The sequence below is a fragment of the Ornithorhynchus anatinus genome, chromosome 4, assembly GCF_004115215.2.
Source record: "Ornithorhynchus anatinus isolate Pmale09 chromosome 4, mOrnAna1.pri.v4, whole genome shotgun sequence".
Lineage (NCBI taxonomy): Eukaryota > Metazoa > Chordata > Mammalia > Monotremata > Ornithorhynchidae > Ornithorhynchus > Ornithorhynchus anatinus.
In genome coordinates, this window is record NC_041731.1 from 23,058,912 (window position 1) to 23,080,762 (window position 21,851).

At 48.7% G+C, this 21,851-nt stretch overlaps 1 protein-coding gene across 2 annotated transcripts; it reads left to right on the top strand.

Moving 5' to 3' along the window:
* The first annotated feature begins 307 nt into the window (after nt 1–307).
* LOC100090798 (alpha-1-microglobulin/bikunin precursor) lies at nt 308–14,817 on the top strand. 2 transcript variants are annotated; one of them, XM_029064157.2, is made up of 10 exons: nt 308–544; nt 2,718–2,860; nt 5,040–5,116; nt 6,582–6,695; nt 8,060–8,161; nt 9,053–9,090; nt 9,753–9,834; nt 11,062–11,229; nt 13,692–13,865; nt 14,641–14,817. In XM_029064157.2, the coding sequence occupies exons 1-10, from the start codon at nt 434–436 to the stop codon at nt 14,670–14,672; spliced, it is 1,041 nt and encodes a 346-aa protein (XP_028919990.1). In that variant the 5' UTR covers nt 308–433; the 3' UTR covers nt 14,673–14,817. The 2 variants fall into 2 exon arrangements, with proteins under 2 accessions (XP_028919990.1, XP_028919991.1); XM_029064158.2 differs by having other exon boundaries at nt 9,756–9,834.
* The last annotated feature ends 7,034 nt before the right edge of the window (nt 14,818–21,851 follow it).

A 21,851-nucleotide genomic window follows, 5' to 3' on the forward strand; every position in this document is an offset into this window, starting at 1 on the left:
GGCAGAGCTGAGATTAGAACCCAAGTCTTCTGACTGCTAGGCCTGTGCTCTTTCCACTAGACCACACTGCTTCCTTTCCTTTCTATTACAAGTTCTCTGAATTTCCTTTTTCTTTTTGGGAGAAGCCCCTATGTCTGATCCCCACAGAAGTAGATTGTTTGCATTTTACCCTTCCCCCAGCCGAGAGCCAACTCTCAGGAAGGTCCTTTTCCCAAAAGCAGCTTTGGGATTCAATCAATACTGACCTCTGACTCTGATTGATTCCCACTTTGGACTCAAATAAACCCAGCCCCTCCTTACCGTCAGCCAGTGGATATCAGCAGAGCCCTCCACCAGTCTGGACTTCACTTCTTGCCAGGAAGAGAAACAGAGATCCTGCTGGATTGAGCCAGGCCCCAGACACTGAGCAGCCAGATCTGTCTGGAGAGCCAAGATGCTCCCTAAAAACTTTCTCCTCTCTCTACTCCTGCTGATAGCAGCCAAAGGCATTTCCACCGAAGACCAAGATGCTATCCAAGTGCAGGAGAATTTCAACATCGCTGGGGTAACTGTTCTGGGAAATACTGTGGGATCGGGTAGTGGAGAGGGGGCATAGAATTAGCCCAGGCACAACCTGGGTCTACAGTGTCAGTTACAGGCATTGAAATGGGTTGTGAAGTGTGTTCACTGCTGCGATTCTTAAAGAATACCAACATGCCATCAAAATAATGGCATGGCATCAGCAGTTTATGTAAATCTTTGGAGAAATGCAATAGGACTTTTTTCCAGGTGTATTTTAATAATTATGGTATTTGTTAAGCGCTTCCTATATGTCAAGCACTGTTCTAAGCACTGGGGTAAATGCAAATTAATCAGATTGGACACAGTCATTGTCCCACATGGGGCTTGAATTCCCATTTTAGAAATGAGGAAACTGAGGCACAGAGAAGTTAAATGATTTGCCCAAGGTGACACAGCAGGCAACTGGCTGAGCCAGGATTAGGGCCTACGTCCTCTGATTCCTAGCCCATACTCTTTCCCGTAGGCCCCACTGCTGGGAAATAAGGCTGGGAGGGAGAGGGATTACCATCTCCTACCCCAGAAGGGAAACCTGAGGCCTGGAGCAGAGGAGGCAGTTGCCTATGCCTTTTAAATTGTAAGCTCGTTCTGGGCAGTCCATATGCCTGTTCACTGTTATACTGTACTCTCCCAAGCCCTTTGTACAGAGCTGTCCACACAGAAAGTGCTCAATAAATTTGATTGACTGAGTTTGGCTCTATAGCGAAGAAGCTGCCAATCCGCAGTCTGATGGAGTCAGGCTGGTAACTCTGAGCTGCCGGGGCAGGTCAAAGGGAGATGGGTGGAGTCTGTATGCCCACATAGGTTGAGAAGAGCTCTCCCTTGGTAGTGACCTGGGGTGTCAGGCTGGGAAGACAAGGGGATACAGGCACTGGCAGAATTGGAAGGAGGGGTGGCACCTTGGCTCAAGATGGCCATACTGGGGCTCTGAGGTGGCTCGTAGTTTTGCACAAAAGCCAAGAATTGGAGTTGGCAAAACAGCTGGCATCAGATGGCTCCTACTATAATCCAGCCCGCACACTTCACTCCTCTAATACTAACATTCTCACTGAAACTTGATCTCATCTATCTCACCACCAACCTCTCGCCTAGGTCCTGCCTCTGGTCTGGCATTCCCTCTCTATTCATATCCAAAAGAAAATTACTGTCCCCAACCTCAAAGTCTTAATGAAGGCACATCTCCTCCAAGAGACCTTCCCTGACTAAGCTCTCCTTTCCTCCCACTCCCTTCTGTATAGATCTGACTTGCTCCCTTAATTCATCCCTCTCCCAGCCCCACAGCACTTATTTACATATCCATAATTTATTCATTTGTATTATTGTCTGTCTCTCCTTAGTGCTATATGCTCATTGTGGGCAGGGAACATGTCTGTTATATTGTTATACTCTACTTTCCCAAGTGCTTAGTACAGTACTCTGCACTCAGTAAGTGCCCAATCAATACAAATGACTGACTGACTGCTCAGAACAGTGGGCTGGACCCCATGGGGAGTATGAGAGCCAGAAGACTAGACAAAGGGGAGCAGAGAGGGTTTGGGGTGGGTTTTTCAAGGAGGAAGCAAAGAGAAGGGTCAGAGCTGGTTCCAGGCCAAGCTGACCACTACCTCGCCATGGGTGGTCTCTGCAGGGCCAGAGCCCACTGGCTCCAACTCTGAGGGTGCTCTAGCCTGAGTTCAGAAAGTTGGCCAGAAGAATAGGGTGCTGGTTCCTGGAGCCTTTGATCTCCCAGGTTGCTGAGGGCATCCCAGGGTTCCTGCCTTGATCTTCCCTCACCAGCCTCGAAGCTGAAAGATGTAGAGTGGAGTAAGGGCAGAGTGAGAGCCCACGGTTTGGGCCTGAGGTGCCAATGTCATCACTTTAGGGTGCCTTGAGGGCAGAGGTGCTCCCAGACCTGTGTTCCCAGTCCAGTGTTCCCAGACCAGTGATGTCAGGAGGAGCAGGATACAGTCAGCCACAGCAGAAGCTGGTATCCCTGGCTGGCGGAAGAGCAAGGGAGAGGACTGGGGCTAGATGGGGCAAAGGGCTAGCCCCAGAGAAGGGTCTGTATGTCCAGGGTGGAAGAATATGAACCAAGGGTCCTATGGCTCACTACTCTTCTTTGGCCCTGGCCACGAAACCCCCCAAACCTGCAGAAGTAAATCGTGATTTTTGTGCCCCAGATCTACGGGAAATGGTATGAAGTGGCAATAGGCTCCACCTGCAAGTGGTTGAAGAAGCTCAAGCACAGTCTCCGCATGGGCACTTTAGTGCTTGGTGAAGGGGAGACCAGCCACCAGATCAGCTCCATCAGCACCAGATTCAGGTAAGGACACCGTTCCACTGGCCACCTGCCCCTAAGTCTCCAGTCCATAGCCCCACTAGCTCTGTCCCTTGTCCACTACCCCATTTGCTCCACCCCCCTGCCCCTAGATGTCTGCCCTCATTCAACCCAAACCAACCCCCAGCTGGAATCACTGAGTCCTTGGCCCAGTTCAGGAAAACCATCAGGGGCTGGAGGGTGGAACAGAGATTCTTCTCCTTATGGGTGCAATTTCCAGACCAAAGGGTAAGGGTGGGAATCAACTGATCAATCAATTGATTTTTTGAGAAATTACTGTGTGCAGAGCACTGTGCTAAGCACTTAGGAGAGTACAGTGCAATAGGTTTGATTGGTAAAAAGCATCACCTACTGGGCTACAAGTAGGTTGAGAAGCAGCAATGCCTAGATCATGGGCCTGGGAGTCAGAAGGACCTGGGTTCTAATTCTGACTTCACCATCTGTCTGCTGTGTGACCTTGGGCAAGTCACTTAACCTCTCTATGCCTCATTTATCTCATCTATAAAATGGGGTTTAAGACTGGGCAGGGACTCTGTCCAACCTGATTATCTTGTATCCACCACAGCACTTAGATGGTGCTTGGCACATATTAAGTGCTTAACAAATACAATAATTATTATTATTTACAAGTCTTTGCTAAAGCATTCCAGAGTGCAGAACCCTATGCTAAACACTGGGGAAGTCCCCATAAAAGAACTGACATGATCTCTGCCTTCCTTAATGTCCACATCCATAATTTATTTTAATGTCCAGCCTCCTGATAGACTGTACACTCCTTATGATCAGGTAACCTGTCTACCAACTCAGCTGCAATGTATTCTCCCAAGTGCTCTGTAGAGTGCTCTACACAGTAAACACTCAAGAAATATGTTTGATTATTTGACAAATGGCATTTATCAAAGTGTTGACAATTTGCAGAACACCATAAGGGAAATGGTATAACGACATTTATTCAAAAACAATTTCTTGTGCCCTAATAATGTTGGTATTTGTTAAGCGCTTACTATGTGCAGAGCACTGTTCTAAGCACTGGGGTAAACACAGGGGAATCAGGTTGTCCCACGTGGGGCTCACAGTCTTAATCCCCATTTTACAGATGAGGGAACTGAGGCACAGAGAAGTTAAGTGACTTGCCCACATCACACAGCTGACAAGTGGCAGAGCTGGGATGCGAACTCATGAGCCCTGACTCCAAAGTCCGTGCTCTTTCCACTGCGCCACAGTGCCCTCGTTGCAGGGGAGTTGCAGGAGAGGACCAATAGGCAGAGAATATAGTTCAACAACAGCAATTCATTAATCACAAGGATAAGAGTTGCACTGTATAACTGCTATCCTTGGCTACCTGCAATAACTTGTCCAATGGTCTAATGGCTGGAAAGACCCCTCCTTCCCATCACCCACCCTGAAGCCGCATGGAGTAGAGGATAGAGCATGGGCTCAGGAGTCTGAAGGTTGGGGGTTCTAATCCCAGCTCCACCACTTGTCTGCTGTGGGCCCTTGGCCAAGTCACTTCACTTCCCAGGGCCTCAGTTACCTTATCTGTAAAATGGGGATTGAGACTCTGAGTCCCATGTTGGACAGGGACTCTGTTGGGCCTGATTTGCTTGCATGACCCCCAGCGCTTAGTTCAGTGCCTGACACAAAGTAAGCACTTAACAAATACCACAATTACTATCATTACTATCATTATTATATCCCCAGCTGCACTGGTGGTGAGCAGGGTTGGGGAGGGACAGATTTTCCCCCTGCACTGTCACTTTAGAGTGTTCTTCACAGAGCTCTCCAGTGGGTGAATCACAGCCATGGGGTTTCAACCCCTAGCCCAGCATGCCATTTGGGAATTTGTTTCCACAAACATATAAACTGTTCACTGTGGGATGGAAGAGTCACCCTCTTTTTGCTCTCGAAAACTGGCTTCCCTTGGCTTGGCTTCTGCCCTTTCTGAGAATACAGCCCCCGGGGAAGGGGGCTCCCACTGGGAACACCTTTGTCCAAAATTTTGAAAACTGCTCCCCCTTCTTCCACCATGCCCCTTGCCCTTGTCTTGGAGGTCTCACCCCCAGCAACACACTCAGCTCTCTCTTCATGGGGAGTCACAGGCATTTAGATTTTTTAGTATCGAGCGGCCACAATTTGACCTTCCCTCTGCTTTTTTGGTCTCTAGGAAAGGTGTCTGCGAGCAGGTCTCTGGAGTATATGAAAAAACTGACATAAATGGAAAGTTCCTCTACCAACATCCCAGTAAGCGATAGCAACAGGACAGCCCTTTATCTTTTCTGCTCATTCTGCGTCTTTACTGTTTTATTATCTCTTTATGTGTCTTTTCCACTCTTTCCCACTTTCAATTATGAGTCCCAAGGGCCAGGGACCCTGTAAAATTCTCACCTTAGAACAGGGTTTAGTACAGTGCTTTGCACAAAATGAGTGGTCATTAAATACTATTATTATTTCTACTAGTATTACTATTATTATTTCTACTACTATTACTACATTACTATTATTACTACTACTATTACTACTCGACTACTACTACTGCCAGCACCCGGGCAGCAGCTGAAAAGCGAAGGGAGCACACATAATCATGAGAGTTAGAATAAACAACAAAAAAGCACAGTAAAACCCAGTCTCAAATAACGTGTCAGAGCAGAGGCTTGGTGAGAGACCACTGCTGCAGACCTACCAGCCTGATGGGCAGCAATCAGGAGAGGGGAACGAACCCAGCGACTCAGGTTTCCATGAATGGAATGTGGCAGGTGGTGTGGTTACTTCTGTCTTTCTGGCCTCAGCATGACTTAATGGAGAACACAGTGGCCTAGAGGTCAGAAGACCATGGTTCTAATCCCAACTTTGCCAATTGTCTGCTGTGTGACCTTGGGCAAGTCACTTAAATTCTCAGTGCCTAAGTTTCCTCACCTGTAAAATGGGGCTTTAAACCCTATCCTCTCTTCTACTTAGACTAAAAACCCCTGTCAGATAAGGATTGTTTCCAACTTTATCCTTTTGTATCTCTGCCCAATCTGGTAATCTTACACCTACCCCAGTGCTTAGTACAGTCTTTGGCCCTGAGTAAACACTTAACAATACTTTATGATTAATATTATCATTATTACTATCCTAGTTCCTGTAGGACTCCTTTATTTTGCAAGCCCTCATGTGCCAGGGCAAATTGGACCAGGCTTCCTGCAGCAAATCTCTAAGAATAAAAAGATGACTTGTTTGCAAACCCCACTTTGGCCCCAGAATTCTCTGGGGGAGCCACCTATGGGGCTCAATAAGTCCCTGTGTGGGTCACCCTGGGAAACTATTTCTGGACACCCATCCTACTATTGGTATTGCTGGTTCCACTGGCATCATCCATCCTGGCTCTGAGCTCCCTCCTCTCCAAATCCAGATATGCTGGCTTGGCTCTGGTATCCTTGGTGTTTGCCTTCCTACCCCAACATGGGCAGGAAGGACAGATCAGGGAAGCATAAACCCAAAATGAATTATCTTTAAGGATTTCTCTGGGCCAGAGATGGTAAATTGACCTTGCAGTTTGACCCCGATCACCCTGTGGAACCAGGGAGAGCACTGGGCTGGGACTAAGCTCAGACTTGAGAGGATCTGACCCAGAGATAAAGAGCTGTGCCTGACTGGAAGCTCAGGCAAAGCAAGGGGAGATTCGAAGGCGGCTGCCTTGGGCTCCAGATGTGTGTGTCCGGTGCAGGGTGGAACAAGACTATCCAGTCCTATGTGGTGCGCACCAATTACAATGAATACGCCATCTTCCTGAGTAAGAAAACCGGCCGCTTCGGACCATCCACCACAATAAAGCTGTATGGTAAGGAGCCATCGCTTTCCTGCCCCTTTCTGTCCCACCACCCACTTAGAGTCTAAGTCAGACCTGCTGATTTGGGAAATGATCCCAAGCTTTGGGGCTGGGGACAAAGAGGAATTCCTGAGAGCTGCCACATGGAAAACAAGCTTTTGGGCCTCAGGATAGGAGGTACAGCTGACTGATTCCCTTGGGCAGGAAGGTTCTGGAGCTGAGCCCCAGCTGAGGGCACCACAGACTGGCTTTAGGATACAAGAGAGTGAGCAACGATGTTACCTTGGGTGAGACTAGTTCATACCTCTACAACTGTCCAACATCCTGCCCAGTGGGACACTCACTTGTATATGCCCCAAACCCACCCAAACTATCTCCTTTGCCTCTCCACATTTCTCCAATCCTCGAGAATCTCCAGTGGTTGCCCAACCACCTCCACATCCAATAGAAACTCCTTACCATAGGCTTTAAATCACTCAATCACTTTGCCCCCTCTTATCTAAACCCAGCCCACACACTTCAATCCTCTAAAGCCAACCTATTCACTGTATCTCGTTCTATTCTATCTTACCGCCTACCTCTAACACATGTCCTGCCTCTGGCATGGAACACACTCCCTCTTCATATGCGACAGACAATCACTCTCCCAACCTTCAAATCTTACTAAAAGCACATCTCCTTCAAGAGGCCTTTCCCAACTAAGACCCCATTTCCTTTTCTCCTACTCCTTTCTAAGTCATCCTTGCACTTAGATTTGCACCCTTCATTTACCCCTTCCTCAGACCCACAGCACTTACATATATATATGAGCTTACACTCTAGAGGTGGAGACAGATATTAATACAAATAATTATTAAATAAATATTAATTTATTTATATTAATATCTGTTTCCACCTCTAGAGTGTAAGCTCACTGTAGTCAGGGAACATGTCTACCAACTTTACTATATTTTACTCTAAGTGCTTAGTATAGTCCTCTGCACACAGTAAGCGCTCAATAAATATGATTGATTGATTGATTCCCCGGTTCAACCTGCAACGTTCCTGCTCAGTGCATGCAGATCAAGCCAGGTAAGGAGACTATATAGTGGGCTGGGGCAAGAGGATCTGGGAGCAAGGTCTGAGGGTGCAGGGCAGGCAAGGAGCTTTATGCCATGCCTGGAGAGAGTCTCTAATATTGCACCTGGTGGGTATTCAATAAGTACTTTTACTCCCACTCCCCTGCACTGACATAGAGAAGCAGTGTGGCCTAGGGGAAAGAGCACAGAACTGGAGTCAAGAGGCCTGGGCTCAAATAGTTCTGAGGGCCAGAAGGAAAGATATAGCCAAGAGGGCCAAAGAAGGTCCATGCTAACTCTTCTTCTTTGCTTGCCTAGGTCGGCAGCCAGAGCTGCGTGAGAGCCTCCTGGAAGAGTTCCGGCAGTTTGCCCTGGAGCTGGGCATCCCCGAAGACTCAATCTTTACCTCCATCAGCAAAGGTACCAGGACCATCTGCGGGTTGCTTTCAAAGGCCCTTCACTCCTCCCCTCCACCTCCTGAGGCAGGTCTGACCTTCAGGCTCCCAGGGCTGGGGCTGAGGTGGGAGAAAGCAGCCTGAATGCAGAGCAGAACCAGCCGATGAGATAGTTGCACACAGAAAGCTGTGGAGCAGTATACCAGATTTGAAGAAGATGGAAAAAGATAAGCTATTGCTCAGTGGAGGCCAGAAGCTGGCTTGGGGGGTGGTGAATGAAAGGGAGGAGGGTCTTATAGTAGGAAAGGTCTGGGAGGTCTTGGAGCCGAGCCAGGGCAGGACTGTAAATCTGCAAGGTGGGTCAGTTTGTGGATATCTCCTCCCTGCTGCTGATCACTCTGTGTAGCCAAACTCTTGCAGGGCAGGTTGGAGCGCAAGGAGTAAGCATTTGCATTCATATAGTTCTGGTTGTTGGGCAAAAGGAGGAGTCATGGGAGAGGAGGGAGGAAATAATAGGGGAAGAGGAGAAAGAGATGAAGAAGGAGGAAGAAGAGGAGGAGGAGAAGACAGAAGAGAGGAAGGATAGGGGAAAGGGATAGGAAGAAGAGGATAAGTAAGGGAATAAGGAGAAGAAAAAGGAAAAGTAGGAGGGAACAGAATGAGTAGCATAAGATGTGCCTCTTCCTGTACTCCATGCCACTATTTCCTGCTCTGTGCCACCTCTGCCATGCTCTTCTAGCCCCAGGGGACAGCAGGACTGGCAGAACCCTAAAACCTAGCTGAGCCCAAAACAGGCTGGCTGAGGGCTTTGTCGTGGCCCCCAACTGAGGCATAGAAACACTTCATGGTCTGAGCCCCCTGAACATCTCTGACATGGCCAGCCTCTCAAACCATTCCTTTCCTGCCCCTTGCCTAGGTGACTGTGTTCCTGGGGAAACAGAGCCCGAGTCTCAGGTGAGTGCCTACGGGGCCCCCAGATCAGCTCCCTCCCCCCCCATCTCCAAGGCAGGAACTTGGGACAACACATGTGTCACAAACCCTGACTCAACCCTCAGACAGCTAAGCCAGAGATCCTTGGCCCCTGCATCCTCCATTACAGGACTCCTGAGCCCCCAAAACTTGATAACATCACAGTACCTACCTGGGGGGGCAGAGCTCTCTAGCCACTGGCATGGAGACTACGCAAGACTCATCACTACCTCCCTCCCTCAGGCTAGGGGTAGTCTGGGGAGAATACAGGGGCTATTCAAGCTGCCAGCTCTCCTTATTCTGCTCCCAGGCAGGGCAGGCCTGTAGCAGAGTGGGTAGAACAGACCTAGGCCCTGTCCTCCAGGAGATTACAGCCCCAAAGTCCAGGGGGTTTCATGCTACCAGGCCCCCTATCTGGTTGGAGGGGGACGAGAGGTGGGAATGGGGGGTTGGGCAGCGTAGGGTGGGTGGTGGAAAGGGAGGGCCTGGGCAAGGAGGCAGGTTGGAGCGCAACGTGTTGGGCAAAAGGAGTCATGGGAGATGAGGGAGAAGATAATAGGGAAAGAGGAGGAGAAAGAGATGAAGTTGGAGGGGCAATGGGGAAGGGGGCTCTTTGAAGAAGGGGGCTCTTTCCTCTTTGGTGTCAGCAGAGGATCCGCCGGGCAGCCCCAGCTCCGGAGGAGGCTTCTGGAGATGGTCTGTTGTCATCGATTATCAGTAAAAAAGAAGGTAAGCTGATTCCTCCCATGAATGCCCCATGGTAGCCCCCCAGGACTGTCCCGTGCTAGCCTCCTGGGACTGTCCTGTGCTAACCTGCTGGAATTGACCCAAGATAGCCTCCTGGGAATGCCTCATACTAATCTCCCAGGCATGCCCCTTGCCAGTCTTCCAGGGTGCCAGAGAACCTAGGAGCAGTAGGATTAGCATTCCCCATTCCCAGCTGAGAGAACTTGAGCCCAGAAAGGTGGAAGAACTTTTCCAGGTCACCCACTAGACCTTGGGTGAGTCATTCACTTTTCTGTGCCTCAATTTTTTTATCTATAAAATGGGTCTTGTCATGCCGTCGAGTCTTCTCTGACCCATAATGACACCATGGACACATCTATCTCAGAACGCTCCACCTCCATCTGCAATCATTCTGATAGTGGATCCATACAGTTTTCTTGGTAAAAATATGCAAGTGATTTATCATTGCCTCCTTCTGTGCTGTAAATTTGAGTCTCCGCCCTCGTGTATCTCCCATGCCGCTGCTGCCCAGCACAGGTGAGTTTTGACTTGTAGCAGATTGCCTTCCACTTGCAAGCCACTGGCCAAGCTAGGAATGGGTAGGCCTCTGCTTGACTCTCCCTCCCATAGTCAAGACTGGTTGAGTATGGAAACTCTTCAGGTGTGACCCTGAGAGTGATGTAAAATGGGTAGTCAATGCCTATTCTCCCTCCTACAGTGCCTGACCTGGTAATCTTGAATCTATCCCGGTGTTTAGTACAGTACGTGGCACATAGTAAGTGCTTAGAAAGTACAATTATTATTAAGGAGCTGCTGCTACTACTAGTAAAAATCATTAATGTGGTTTTTTTTAATGGTATTTGTTAAGCCTTTACTATGTGACAGGCACTGGACTATGATAAACAGGTCAAACACAGTCCCTCTCCCACATGGGGCTCATAGTCTAAGTGGGGGGGGGGGAAGCATAGAACTTTCACCCCAGTTTAACAGATTAGGAAACTGAAATACAGAGAAATTTAGTGACTTGTCCAAGGTCACACAGCAGACAAGAGGCAGAGTTGGGCTTAGAACCCAGATCCCCTTCTGCCTATACCTGTGATTTTTCTACTAGGCCACATGGTAGCGGTGTCAGGCTGGTTGTGGCAGGGCCCGGCAAGAAGCAGTCACAGGGAGAGCTCTGAAGACATGAATCTGACTTCAGCCTCTTACTCCACGTTTCCTTCTTCTCAGATTTCTGCCACCTGAAGCAAGATGAGGGACCCTGCCTGGGGCTGAAGACAAGGTTCTTCTATAACAGCTCCTCTATGGCCTGCGAGTCTTTTCACTACGGAGGCTGCCTGGGCAATGGGAACAACTTCAAATCTGAAAAGGCCTGCCTTCAGACCTGCCGGACAGAGGGTACAGTGAGGGGTGAACAGCTGGGTGAAAGGAGGGGAGGATGGGAATAGGGCTTGGTGGAGTGGAGGGAGGGATCAGAAGTTACGCAGGAAGGCAGGCAGGCAGGATGAAAATGGCAGACAGATTGAGAAAGGCAAGCAGGAAGAAATAATGATGATAATAGTATTAATATTTGTTAAGCGCTGACTCAGTAACAAGCACCGTTCTAAGCGCTGGGGTAGATACAAGCTAACAGGTTGGACACAGTCCCTGTCCCACATGGGGCTCACAGACTTAATCTCCATTTTACAGATGAGGTAACTGAGGCCTAGAGAAGTGAAGTGACTTGCCCAAGGTCACACAGCAGACAAGTGGCAAAGCCAGGATTAGAACTCAGGTCCTTCTGACTCCCAAGCCCATGCTCTATCCACTAGTCAATGCTTCTTCTTAATAGTAATAATAGCCTTGATTGAAGATCCACTTAGGGCAGTACACTCTACTAGGCACCTGGGAAGTACAGAAGGGTATGCAGCAGGGGTGTGATTTGCATAAGGGCCATATGAATGGATTAAAGATGTGTTTGGGTGGCCCTTCCCTGATGTACCTCCACCTAGTTGAAGGTGTTGATTTATAACCCACAGTGAACCCCATCCTCTGGTTGACATCTACCAGTCATTTAAAATCTGAGGCAGGCAACGTTTACTCCAGTTCAGAATAACGAAGTGACACACTCCCTGTGCACAAGAACCTTGCAGTCTACAATAGAAACAAACATAAAAATATTTTCAACACTAACTCTGTCGAAGTAAATTATTTGAACAGATGTATGTACTTGAGTACTAACGTGGGGATAATTTAGTTCATTAGTACTTGTAAGGCAGACAGGCAGGCAGAGACAATAAATCAATCAAAAAGCATTTATCAAGCACCTGTTTTGTGCAGAGCACTGTGCTAAGTGCTTGGAAGACAAGACTAGAATTTGTCAACATGATCCCTGACTTCTAGGAGCTGACAATCAAGGAGAGGAGATAGACAGGCAGGTAGATAGGCAGTCAGAGAGACAGGTGACATGTGCATATGAGTTTTCTGAGGCTCAACCCTTTCTCAACTGTAAAGGAGTGGGGACAGAAGACAGTTCACTGGCAGACGAGGCAACTCCAGCCACTTGAAGTCCTCTCTCCTCTCCTCCTCCCTGCTTCCCTCCCATCCACTGAAGCAGACACTCCCCCAGACCCCAGCCGGCCCTACCCAGTCCTGTATTCTTAATCAATCAATCAACAGTATTTACTGAGAGCTTACTGTGTGCAGAGCACTGTGTTAAGCACTTGGAAAAGTACAATACAGTAATGTTGGTAGATGGGATCCCCACCCTCAAGGAGCTCTCATTCTATAGGGGTAGACAGACATGAAATGAAATGAAAATGAAAATGAAAAGCAGCATGGCCTAGTGGCAACAACATGGGCTTGGGAGTCAGAGGTAGTAGGTTCTAATCCTGGCTCTGTCACTTGTCTGCTGTGTGACCTTGGGCACATCACTCAACTTCTCTGTGCCTCAGTTACCTCATCTGTAAAATGGGGATTGAGACTGTGAACCCCACGTGGAACAACCTGATTAGCTTGTATCTATCCCAGCACTTAGAACAGTGCTTTGCACATAGTAAGGGCTTAAAAATACCATTATTATTATTATCGTTAAAATACATTTCAGATAGAGGAAAAGAATATGGAATAAGTGCTGTGAGACTCTCACTGCTCCACCCTCCATTCCGGACATGAGTTGGAAGCTGAGAGCTGGAAGGAACCGCAAAGGAGCAACTGGCCCATCCTCCTGCCTTCTAACCCATTCCAAATGATAGCTGCTGATCTTGAACTAAAAATTAAACCATCAATCAATTGTATTCAGTAAGTGCTTAGTGGGTGCAGAGCACTGACATAGCACTATGGAAGAGCACAGTACAAAAGAGTTAGTAGACAGGTTCCTTGCATACTGTCACAGGGCTGTCACGAACCCTTGGGTGTTCCTCTCACCACCTCTGATGCTGTACAGCTAAGAAGTCCTTGACAGTGTCTAACCCAAATCCCTCCAGTCTCTGGTTATACTGAGCAGGAGCTCCTCTTCAGAGATTTGCAGGGAGTGGGATTGGCTGTCCCGTTCCCCTTCCCATCCTGGGCCTGTACCTAAATTCTATATAGCAAAAGGCTTCAGAGCGGACTCATATCTGTTGATCCACTAGACCACTAGATCCTTTTCTACCTCACTTGTATCCCAGAATGCCTTCCCCTTCTCCAGTCTAAGCAACTGGTTTACCTCAGGTTGTGACCCAACATGATGGGGCCTAGTGTTGGGGACAGCTACCCGAGGTGGTGGCCTCAGGAAGCACAGATCTGCCTGAGGATGGGACAGGCTTGGACCACTTTGGAGTGAGGGCATGGCTCCAATTTCACTATTATCTCCTCCGCACTCCCCACCCACCTCTGCCTAGCTGCCTGCCGACTGCCCATTGTACCCGGACCATGCCGCGGGAGCTACCCATTTTGGGCCTTCGACGCTGCTCAGGGGAAGTGCATCTCATTCATCTATGGTGGATGCCAAGGCAACGGCAACAAGTTCTACACAGAAAAGGAGTGCAAGGAATACTGCGGGGTTCCAGGCGAGGGTAAGGCTCTCTCCTCTCCTTACCTGCTCCCACCCAGCCTGACTTCGGGCCCCGCATGGCTCCTCACTACCTTTCACCCCACAGAAGGGCCTCTAGGGACTGTACAGGACTTAGCCCCAGCTCTCCACTATGGGCCAAGGCAGCCCTGGATGACCACTGGCCAGTCCACAGAAGCCCATTTCCCTCACTGCTTGTCATGGAGGGCAGCACGCTCCCAGGCTGTGGTCCGTCCAGACCCAGAGCAGTGGCTGTCTGGGTCCTCTCTCCCTGCAGGTTCTAGGCCAAAACAACTCCACTGTAAACTCCGAGAGCTTCAGATGAGGCTGGTCCCCCATTAAGCTCCCACTTCAAGGACCAGAACAGGACTCAGCCCAGGCCTAGGACATAGGCTACAAGACTCAGGTCCTGTGGAGGGGCTGGGGATGAGCTAGCTGGCAGTGGGGATCTGGGGCTGATGGAAGGACAGGATTATGGAAACTGGTCATACCCAGAATGCCAGAAGGAAACTGAGAAACAAGCTGAGGGAAAGCTAACACAGCATGGTCAGCACCGGGGACCCACAGGTGCTGCTAGCCTGTTAGGGGTACTGCTAGCCAAGGATCAGAGAGCCTCCTAGCCAGGAAGTGGTCACCAGACCAACCTATCACTTCCAGGCACAATGAGTCCTCCACAGCAGGACTTCCTGCTCCCACCTGGAAGGCTGCTTTCAGGCCTCAGCCATGACCCATTTTCTTTCTCTCTCTCCCTTCCTCCCTCCTTTCTTCTCTCCATCCAGCGGATGAGGAATTACTGCGTTTGTCAAACTGACATTAGCTCTGGGAACATCCAGGAGTCCTCGCCTGAGTGAGCCTTGAAAACCGTCCAATCCAAGTGGGTCTGGTATCTCTGGGGGGCTGGCATCTCTCCAGGGATGGTCCTGGCATAAGATAAAACACCACCCTGGAAAACTTCAGGCTGAAGGGTTGATTTTGCGCCATACACCCAAGACCCTCTCTCTCCTGGTCTGGCTCCTGTTGGCAAAGCCCCCACAGGGGGACTCAGCATTAGGCCCTCCTCAGGGAATTTGGCTTGGGGCCAGGTCAGATAGATCAGAGCTGGTGGCTCGTTCCTGCCTCAAGGAGCTGGGGAAGGGGGCCTAGGGAGGGGTGGAGCATAGAATAGAAGCCTCTAAGTAAGGAGCAGACTCAACAGCTCTTCAGCCAGTAGGGAATCCTCTCTCCTCAGAGAAACCAAGCTCAGAAAGGGGGCAGGAGTTGACCCAGAGGCACCTAATGGGCCAGGGAAGAGCCAGACAATGGAGGAACAGCTTGCTCCCTGCACCCACAACTTTAAGTGAGGAGATGAGACCGTGACACCCCCATGGATTCTTCAAACTGCTTGTCCAGTGCAGCAGCAACTCATGTTCATAAACTTTCCAAATATTTCCATGGGCTTGACAAACATGACCAATTTTAGCTCTTTTTATGGAATGACCGTGAATTTATGGATGGCTGGCAACTCTGGAGGAGAGAGATGGGAGACAGGGAGACCAATGAAGAGGCTGATGCAGTTGTCAATATTACGACAAGTGTCTGGACGAATGTGGTGGCAGTTTGGATGGAGAGAAAGAGACGGATTCAGGAAATATGGAGGGGAAAAAACAACCAAGTAGTGACAGACTGAATATGGGGGAAAGAGAGGGAGGAGTCAAAAATAATGCCAATATTGGGGGATTGTGGTGCAGTCAAGTGGATGGGAAAGTTAGAAGGAGGATAGGATTTGGGAGGGAATTTGAAGAATTGAGTGTCAGACACATTAAACTTGAAGTGCTGGCAGGACATTCATGTAGAAATATCCAGGAGATACGAAGGGATGCAAGATAGTATAAAAAGAGTGAGGTTGACACTAACGAGCTGTAGTGACATGGCTCAGTGGAAAGAGCCCGGGCTTGGGAGTAAGAGGTCATGGGTTCGAATGCTGGCTTTGCCACTTGGCAGCTGTGGGACTGTGGGCAAGTCACTTAACTTCTCTGTGCCTCAGTTACCTCATCTGTAAAATGGGGATGAAGACTGTGAACCTCATGTGGGACAAGCTGATGACCCTATATCCACCCCAGCGCTTAGAACAGTGTTCTGCACATATTAAGTGCTTAACAAATACCAACATTATTATTATTATTATTATCTGGGAGTCATCAACATGGTGGGGCAGAGAAGGGAGAAAGAGGGGGTTGAACCTGAAGGAGGAGATGTATTCTCCAAAGGAATGAGGGTATAGTGACAAGAGAAGGAGACCCGAAACAGAGTGTTGAGGAACACCACACACAGATGGGTGGTGTGAGGAGTCAGAGGAAGAGCCAGAGAAAGGAACTGAGAATTGGTCAGAGAGGTAAGAGGAGAACAAAGAGAGGACTATGACAGGAAAACCAAGGCTAGACAGTGGTTTTAGGAGAGGGGAAGATGGCCAGAGTGTTAAAGGCAGTTAAGAGGTCAAAGACAATTTGGATGGAGAAGAGAACCTGTTAGGATTGGTAAAATCGAGTTCATGAGGAGTTTGGAGAGAAGTGAAGTGGAAGAAATTTGGACTGTAGAGGTCATAAGGGAGTTGGAGGAGAGAAAGTGAAGGCAGTGGGTATATACAATCTGTTGGAGAAGTTTGGGCAGGAATGAGAGTAGGGAGATAGGTCAAGCTCTGAGTGGTTGAATGAGGTCCAGAGAAGAGTTTTTGTTTAGGATAGGCAGAGATGGGAGCATGTTTGAAAGCAGAGGGGAAGGAGTCCTCAGAGAGAGGGTGGCTGAAGATGGTTGTCAAGGATGGTAGAAAAGTGGCGTGCAAGAAGTGATAAGAGATGGGGTTCCAAGATGGAGGCGGGTAGCTTTTAAAAGCAAGTAGGAGATCTGTGATTTGAGACCACTGGGGAAGATGTAGGGGTGGGAGGGAACTGGGAAGGTTGCGGGGTGAGGGGGTGGAACTGGGGGAGTTTTTCTTGATGATTTACGATTTTGTCATCAGAGTAGTTTGTTAAGGTCATCAAAGGCAGGAGGAGAGTTGCACTGGGGAAAGGTCATGGGAGTCGATTGATGGAGGAGAATTTGCTGATCAGAAGAGACAGCAGAGTTATAGCAAGCAAATGCGTAGATCAGTTGATCATCATTCATCATTCAATGGCATTTATTGAGCACTTAATGTGTACAGAGCACTGTGTTAAGTGTTTGCCAGAGTACTCTCCACATATCAGCAATTAGAAGCCCTCTCCCTGTCCTTCCTAGTCGAGCCAACCCTATTCTTGGAGGCTTCCTTGACACTTCCCAAAGGAGGGGGCTCAGTAGAAGAGGTGTTTCCTCAATCAATGGTACTGACTGTGTACTTATTCCTCCTTGATTTCCTTCTCCGTCACCCCCAGCTTTGCTGCTGAGGCTGAGGTGGGCATGGGAGGTCTACAGTGGTGACAAGGTTCAGAAGGACAGGAGGAGGAAATGGAGTGGGTTTGGAGTCGGGTTAGGGGCAGGAGGTTGGGGTGAGAGGGTGATGGGTGGAGTTGAGATGAGGTTGAGAACTAAAAGTTTCCTGAAGCAGCCTCATTCATGCAGTGATGGGGTAAACTGTCTGGTTCCCCAATGCCCTGGTGGCAGTGTTCAGCAGGTATGAATAGGGAGGTAGAGGGTGATCTAATAATAATGTTGGTATTTGTTAAGCACTTTACTATGTGCACAGCACTGTTCTAAGTGCTGGGGTAGACACAGGGGAATCAGGTTGTCCCACGTGGGGCTCACAGTCTAATCCCTATTTTACAGATGAGTAACTGAGGCACAGATGAAGTTAAGTGACTTGCCCACAGTCACACAGCTGACAAGTGGCAGAGCTGGGATTCGAACTCATGACCCCTGACTCCAAAGCCCGTGCTCTTTCCACTGAGCCACGCTGCTTGCAATATGCCCAAACCTCTAGGGTCTCACCAACCTCATGGTCCCATTAGCTGCCTGGGGATGTCAGTCAGTCTGCCAGCCAGCCAATCACATTTACTGAGTGCTTACCATATGCAGAGTACTGTTGTAAACACTGCACACAGTATAACAGACACATTCACTGTCCATAATGAGCTTATAGTCTAGAGGGGAAACAGATATTAATATAAATAAATTACAGATATATACATAAATGCTGTGGGTCTGGGAGGGGAGATGAATAAAGGGAGCAAGTTAAGGTGACACAGAAGGGAGAAGAAGAAAAGTTAAAGAGAGCTTAGTCAGGGAAGGCCTCTTGGAGATGTGCCTTCATTAAGGATTTGAAGGGGGAGCATGTCTCAACATCATGGCAGGATGGAAGCCAGCAGGAAGGCAGCTCCAGTGCCAAGAAGATCAGAGGGCGCTCACGAAAGCTGAATTCAGTCAGACACCTGGACTCCAGAGCACTGACATCATTCAGGGCTAGGGGACTGGATCTCAAGATTCACATCTAAGGACCAGAGAGGGCCAATGATCTGGACAGAGTCACCCAGCAGGGCAGGGCAGGATTGACAGAGTACTCGACCACCGAGGCCTTGAAGCAGATGGCTGCTCAACTCACTGATCTGTCCCCATCTGTGCCCAAAATCCATGGCCGATGTTGCAGGGGAAAGCAAGATGCAGATCCCCAAGGCTGCTGACAAGGGAGCTGAAGCCAACTGGGACAGAACTGAGCCAGGAACAGGACCGATCAACCAATCTATCAATTGGTCTTTATTGAGTACTTACTCTGTGCTGGGCGCTGGACGAGCGCTTGGGAGAGTCCAGTCGGGTTAGTAGACACCAATCCACATCTCCTCACAGAGCTTTTAGGCTAGAAGGGAGATAAACATGAAAATTACTTACAGGTAAGGGAAGCAATTGAGTATAAGCATTTAATAATAATAATTATGGAACTTGTTAAGCACAATACTATGCGCCAAGCACTATTTGAAGCACTGGGTAGATACAGTTAGGCTGGACACAGTCCCTGTTCACGCGCAATTCTTGTCCCCATTTTACACGAGGTAAGTGGGGGCCCAGAGAAGTGAAGTGATTTGTCCGAGGTTATACAGCAGACAAGTGGTAGACTCAATAATAATAATGTTGGTATTTGTTAAGCGCTGACTATGTGTAGAGCACTGTTCTAAGCTCTGGGGTAGATACAGGGTTAATCAGGTTGTCCCACGTGAGACAGCCCAGGTCTTTCTAACTCCATCCATTAAGCCACTCTGCTTAGTGGATATGCCCATAATGACTGTGGGAGAGGGGCTGGGTGAGTACCAAAGTGTTTAACTGGTACAGAACTAAATTCATAGGTGTCAAAGAGGAAGGGAGGATAGGGTGGGGAGATGAAAGGTTTGCCAGGGAAGGGTTCCTGGAGGTGTTGTGAAAAGTAGGGCATTGAAGATGGGGCAAGTAGTGGTCTGTGGAATATAGGAAGGAGGGAGGGCATGAACAGTGATAGTGAAGACATTGTCTGTGTCTCCAAAGGGCTAAGGGCCCTTACCCTCCTGCCCCTGGACTTCCATACTTCTCCTGGAATTGGTGATCAGTTGAACCCCTGCACCCATTGCTGGTGCTGGAGAGAGACTAAATGGGCTGTATTCCAGGGGAGCCTCTAAGGTTGGGGTCAAGAGGTGGAAAGAAAGAAAGGTAGAGATTGATAGACAAAGATAGAGATGGGTGGAAAGACCAAAATACAGGCAGGGATCCAGGCTAGCTGAGAGAAACACGTATGCCCCTATTTCCTCTGCCAATCCGGTGGTCTATGCTGTGGAGGGGTTGCAGCTGTATGGACACAGGGATGCTGCTTCAGGGTTACAGTGGTAGTGGCAGCTGGAGTGGAGGAAAAGTGGGGACAACTTTATGGTATGTAAACTCCTGCCAGATTGTAAACTCCTTGAGGGCAGGGATCATGCCTACCAAATCTATTGCACTAGCCTGACCTAGTGGATAAAGCACAGGCCTGGCAGTCAGAAGGACCTGAGTTCTAATCCCAGATCTTCTCTTGACTGCTGTGTGTCCTTGGGCAAATTGCTTAACTTCTTTGTTTCTCAATTCCCTCATCTGTAAAATGGGAATTAAGACTGTGAGCCCCATGTGAGACTGTGAGGTAACTGAGGCACAGAGAGGTTAAGTGACTTGCCCAAGGCCACACAGCAGACAAATGGGGAACCAGGACTGGAACCCATTACCTTCTGTCAGCCCCGTGCTCTACCCACTATGCCATGCTGCTTCCCAATGGCTCCTGTCTGCTCCAACAGCCCTGCCCACCTGTTCAACCCAACAGCCTTTCCTACCTGTCTGCCCTAATGGCCCCTTCCCACCCTGATGGCCCCATCTGTCTGCCCTGCCAATCTGTCCGCACCTGTCCACCCCAGTACAAGGTTGGAGAGGGAGGGGGTGGGGTGAGGCTTCAATGTCTGTACATCACCCATCTCATGGGCCCCCTCTCATCTTTAAACCTTCATGATGGCACACTGATTCTTCACCTCATCCTCTACCACCTGCCCCAGCTGCCCGGAGACTGTGCCAAGCCCTCCCCAGTTCTTTATTAGGAGAGAAACCATTAGACACATCCCCTTTGGACCCCAGAGGGAGCTGGGGGAAAAGCCATGCTGGCTCCCTGGCACACAGCAGCAGGCATAGGAGAGGGGAGGGACTGGGATCAGGGTGGCCTAGAGGAAAGAGCACAGGCCTAGAAGTCAAGGGACCAGGGTTCTAATCCTGACTCTGCCACTTTTTTTTAAAGGCATTTATTAAGTGCTCGCTATGTGCCAGGCACTATACTAAGTGCTGGAATAGATACACGATAACCAGGTTAGATACAGTCTAAATCCCTTATAGGGCTCAAGGTCTTAGTTCCCATTTTACAGATGGGCAAACCACCTAACTTCTTTGTGCCTCAGTTACCTCATCTGTAAAATAGGGATTATGATTGTTAGGCCCATGTGGGACAATTTGATTACCTGAACAATGTTTAGCACATAGCGCTTAACAAATGCCATCATAATTATTATTATTAGATGAGGGAACTGAAGCATAGAGAAGTTAAGTGACTTGGCCAAGGTCACACAGCAGACATATGGCAGAGTCAGAAGAAGAACTCAAGTCCTCTGACTCACAGGCCTGTGCTCTTTCTACTAGGCTATGTTGCGGCTGCTTCCGCTGCATTTGCCTGTTCTATGTGACCTAGGGCAAGTCACTTGCCTTCTCTGGGCCTCAGTTCTGTAATCTGTAAAATGGGGTTAAATGCCTTGCTCTTCCTCCCACTCAGTTTGAGAGCTTGATGTGGGACAGGTACTGTGTTCACCCTAAATTTCTTGTATCTGCCTCAGCCTTTAGTATAATGCTGGGTCCATAGTAATAATAATGATAACAGTAAACAATAACATTAACAATAACACCAATAACAATAATAATAGTATTTGTTCTGTGCTTACTATGGTGCCAAACACTATACTAAGTGATTGGATAGAAACAAGATAATCAGGTCCCACATGGGTCTCCCTGCCTAGTGTTTAACAAATACCACAGTTATTATTATAAAAATGCACTGTTAATCCAGCCACCATAGGTTTGCAAACATGAGGAGACAGTGGGAAGGGGAGGGAGAAGAGCAGAGCACCAACGAGGGTTGCCCTGGGGTAAAAGTGTCCTGGGGGATATGGTGAAGGAAGAAGGGGTGAATTGCCCAGAAAAGAGAAGGCTGAGGGGCAACTTCATCCATTAATGAATCAGTCAACCAATGGTAGTTACTGAGTGCTTACTGTGCGCAGTCAACTATACTAAGCACTTGGGAGAGTACAAAAGAGTTGGCAGACACATTCCTTGTTCACAAGGGCAATGAATGGTATTTATTGAGGACTTACTGTAAGCAGAGCACTGTACTAAGCACTTGGGTAAGTACAATCAACAGAAGTGAGTTCAGAGCTTTCCAGGGCAGAGGCTGGAGTCCAGGACAGCTCCAGGGGTTAGGTGTGAACCCCAAACACAAGGAGATATGAGTTTAAACTGCAGT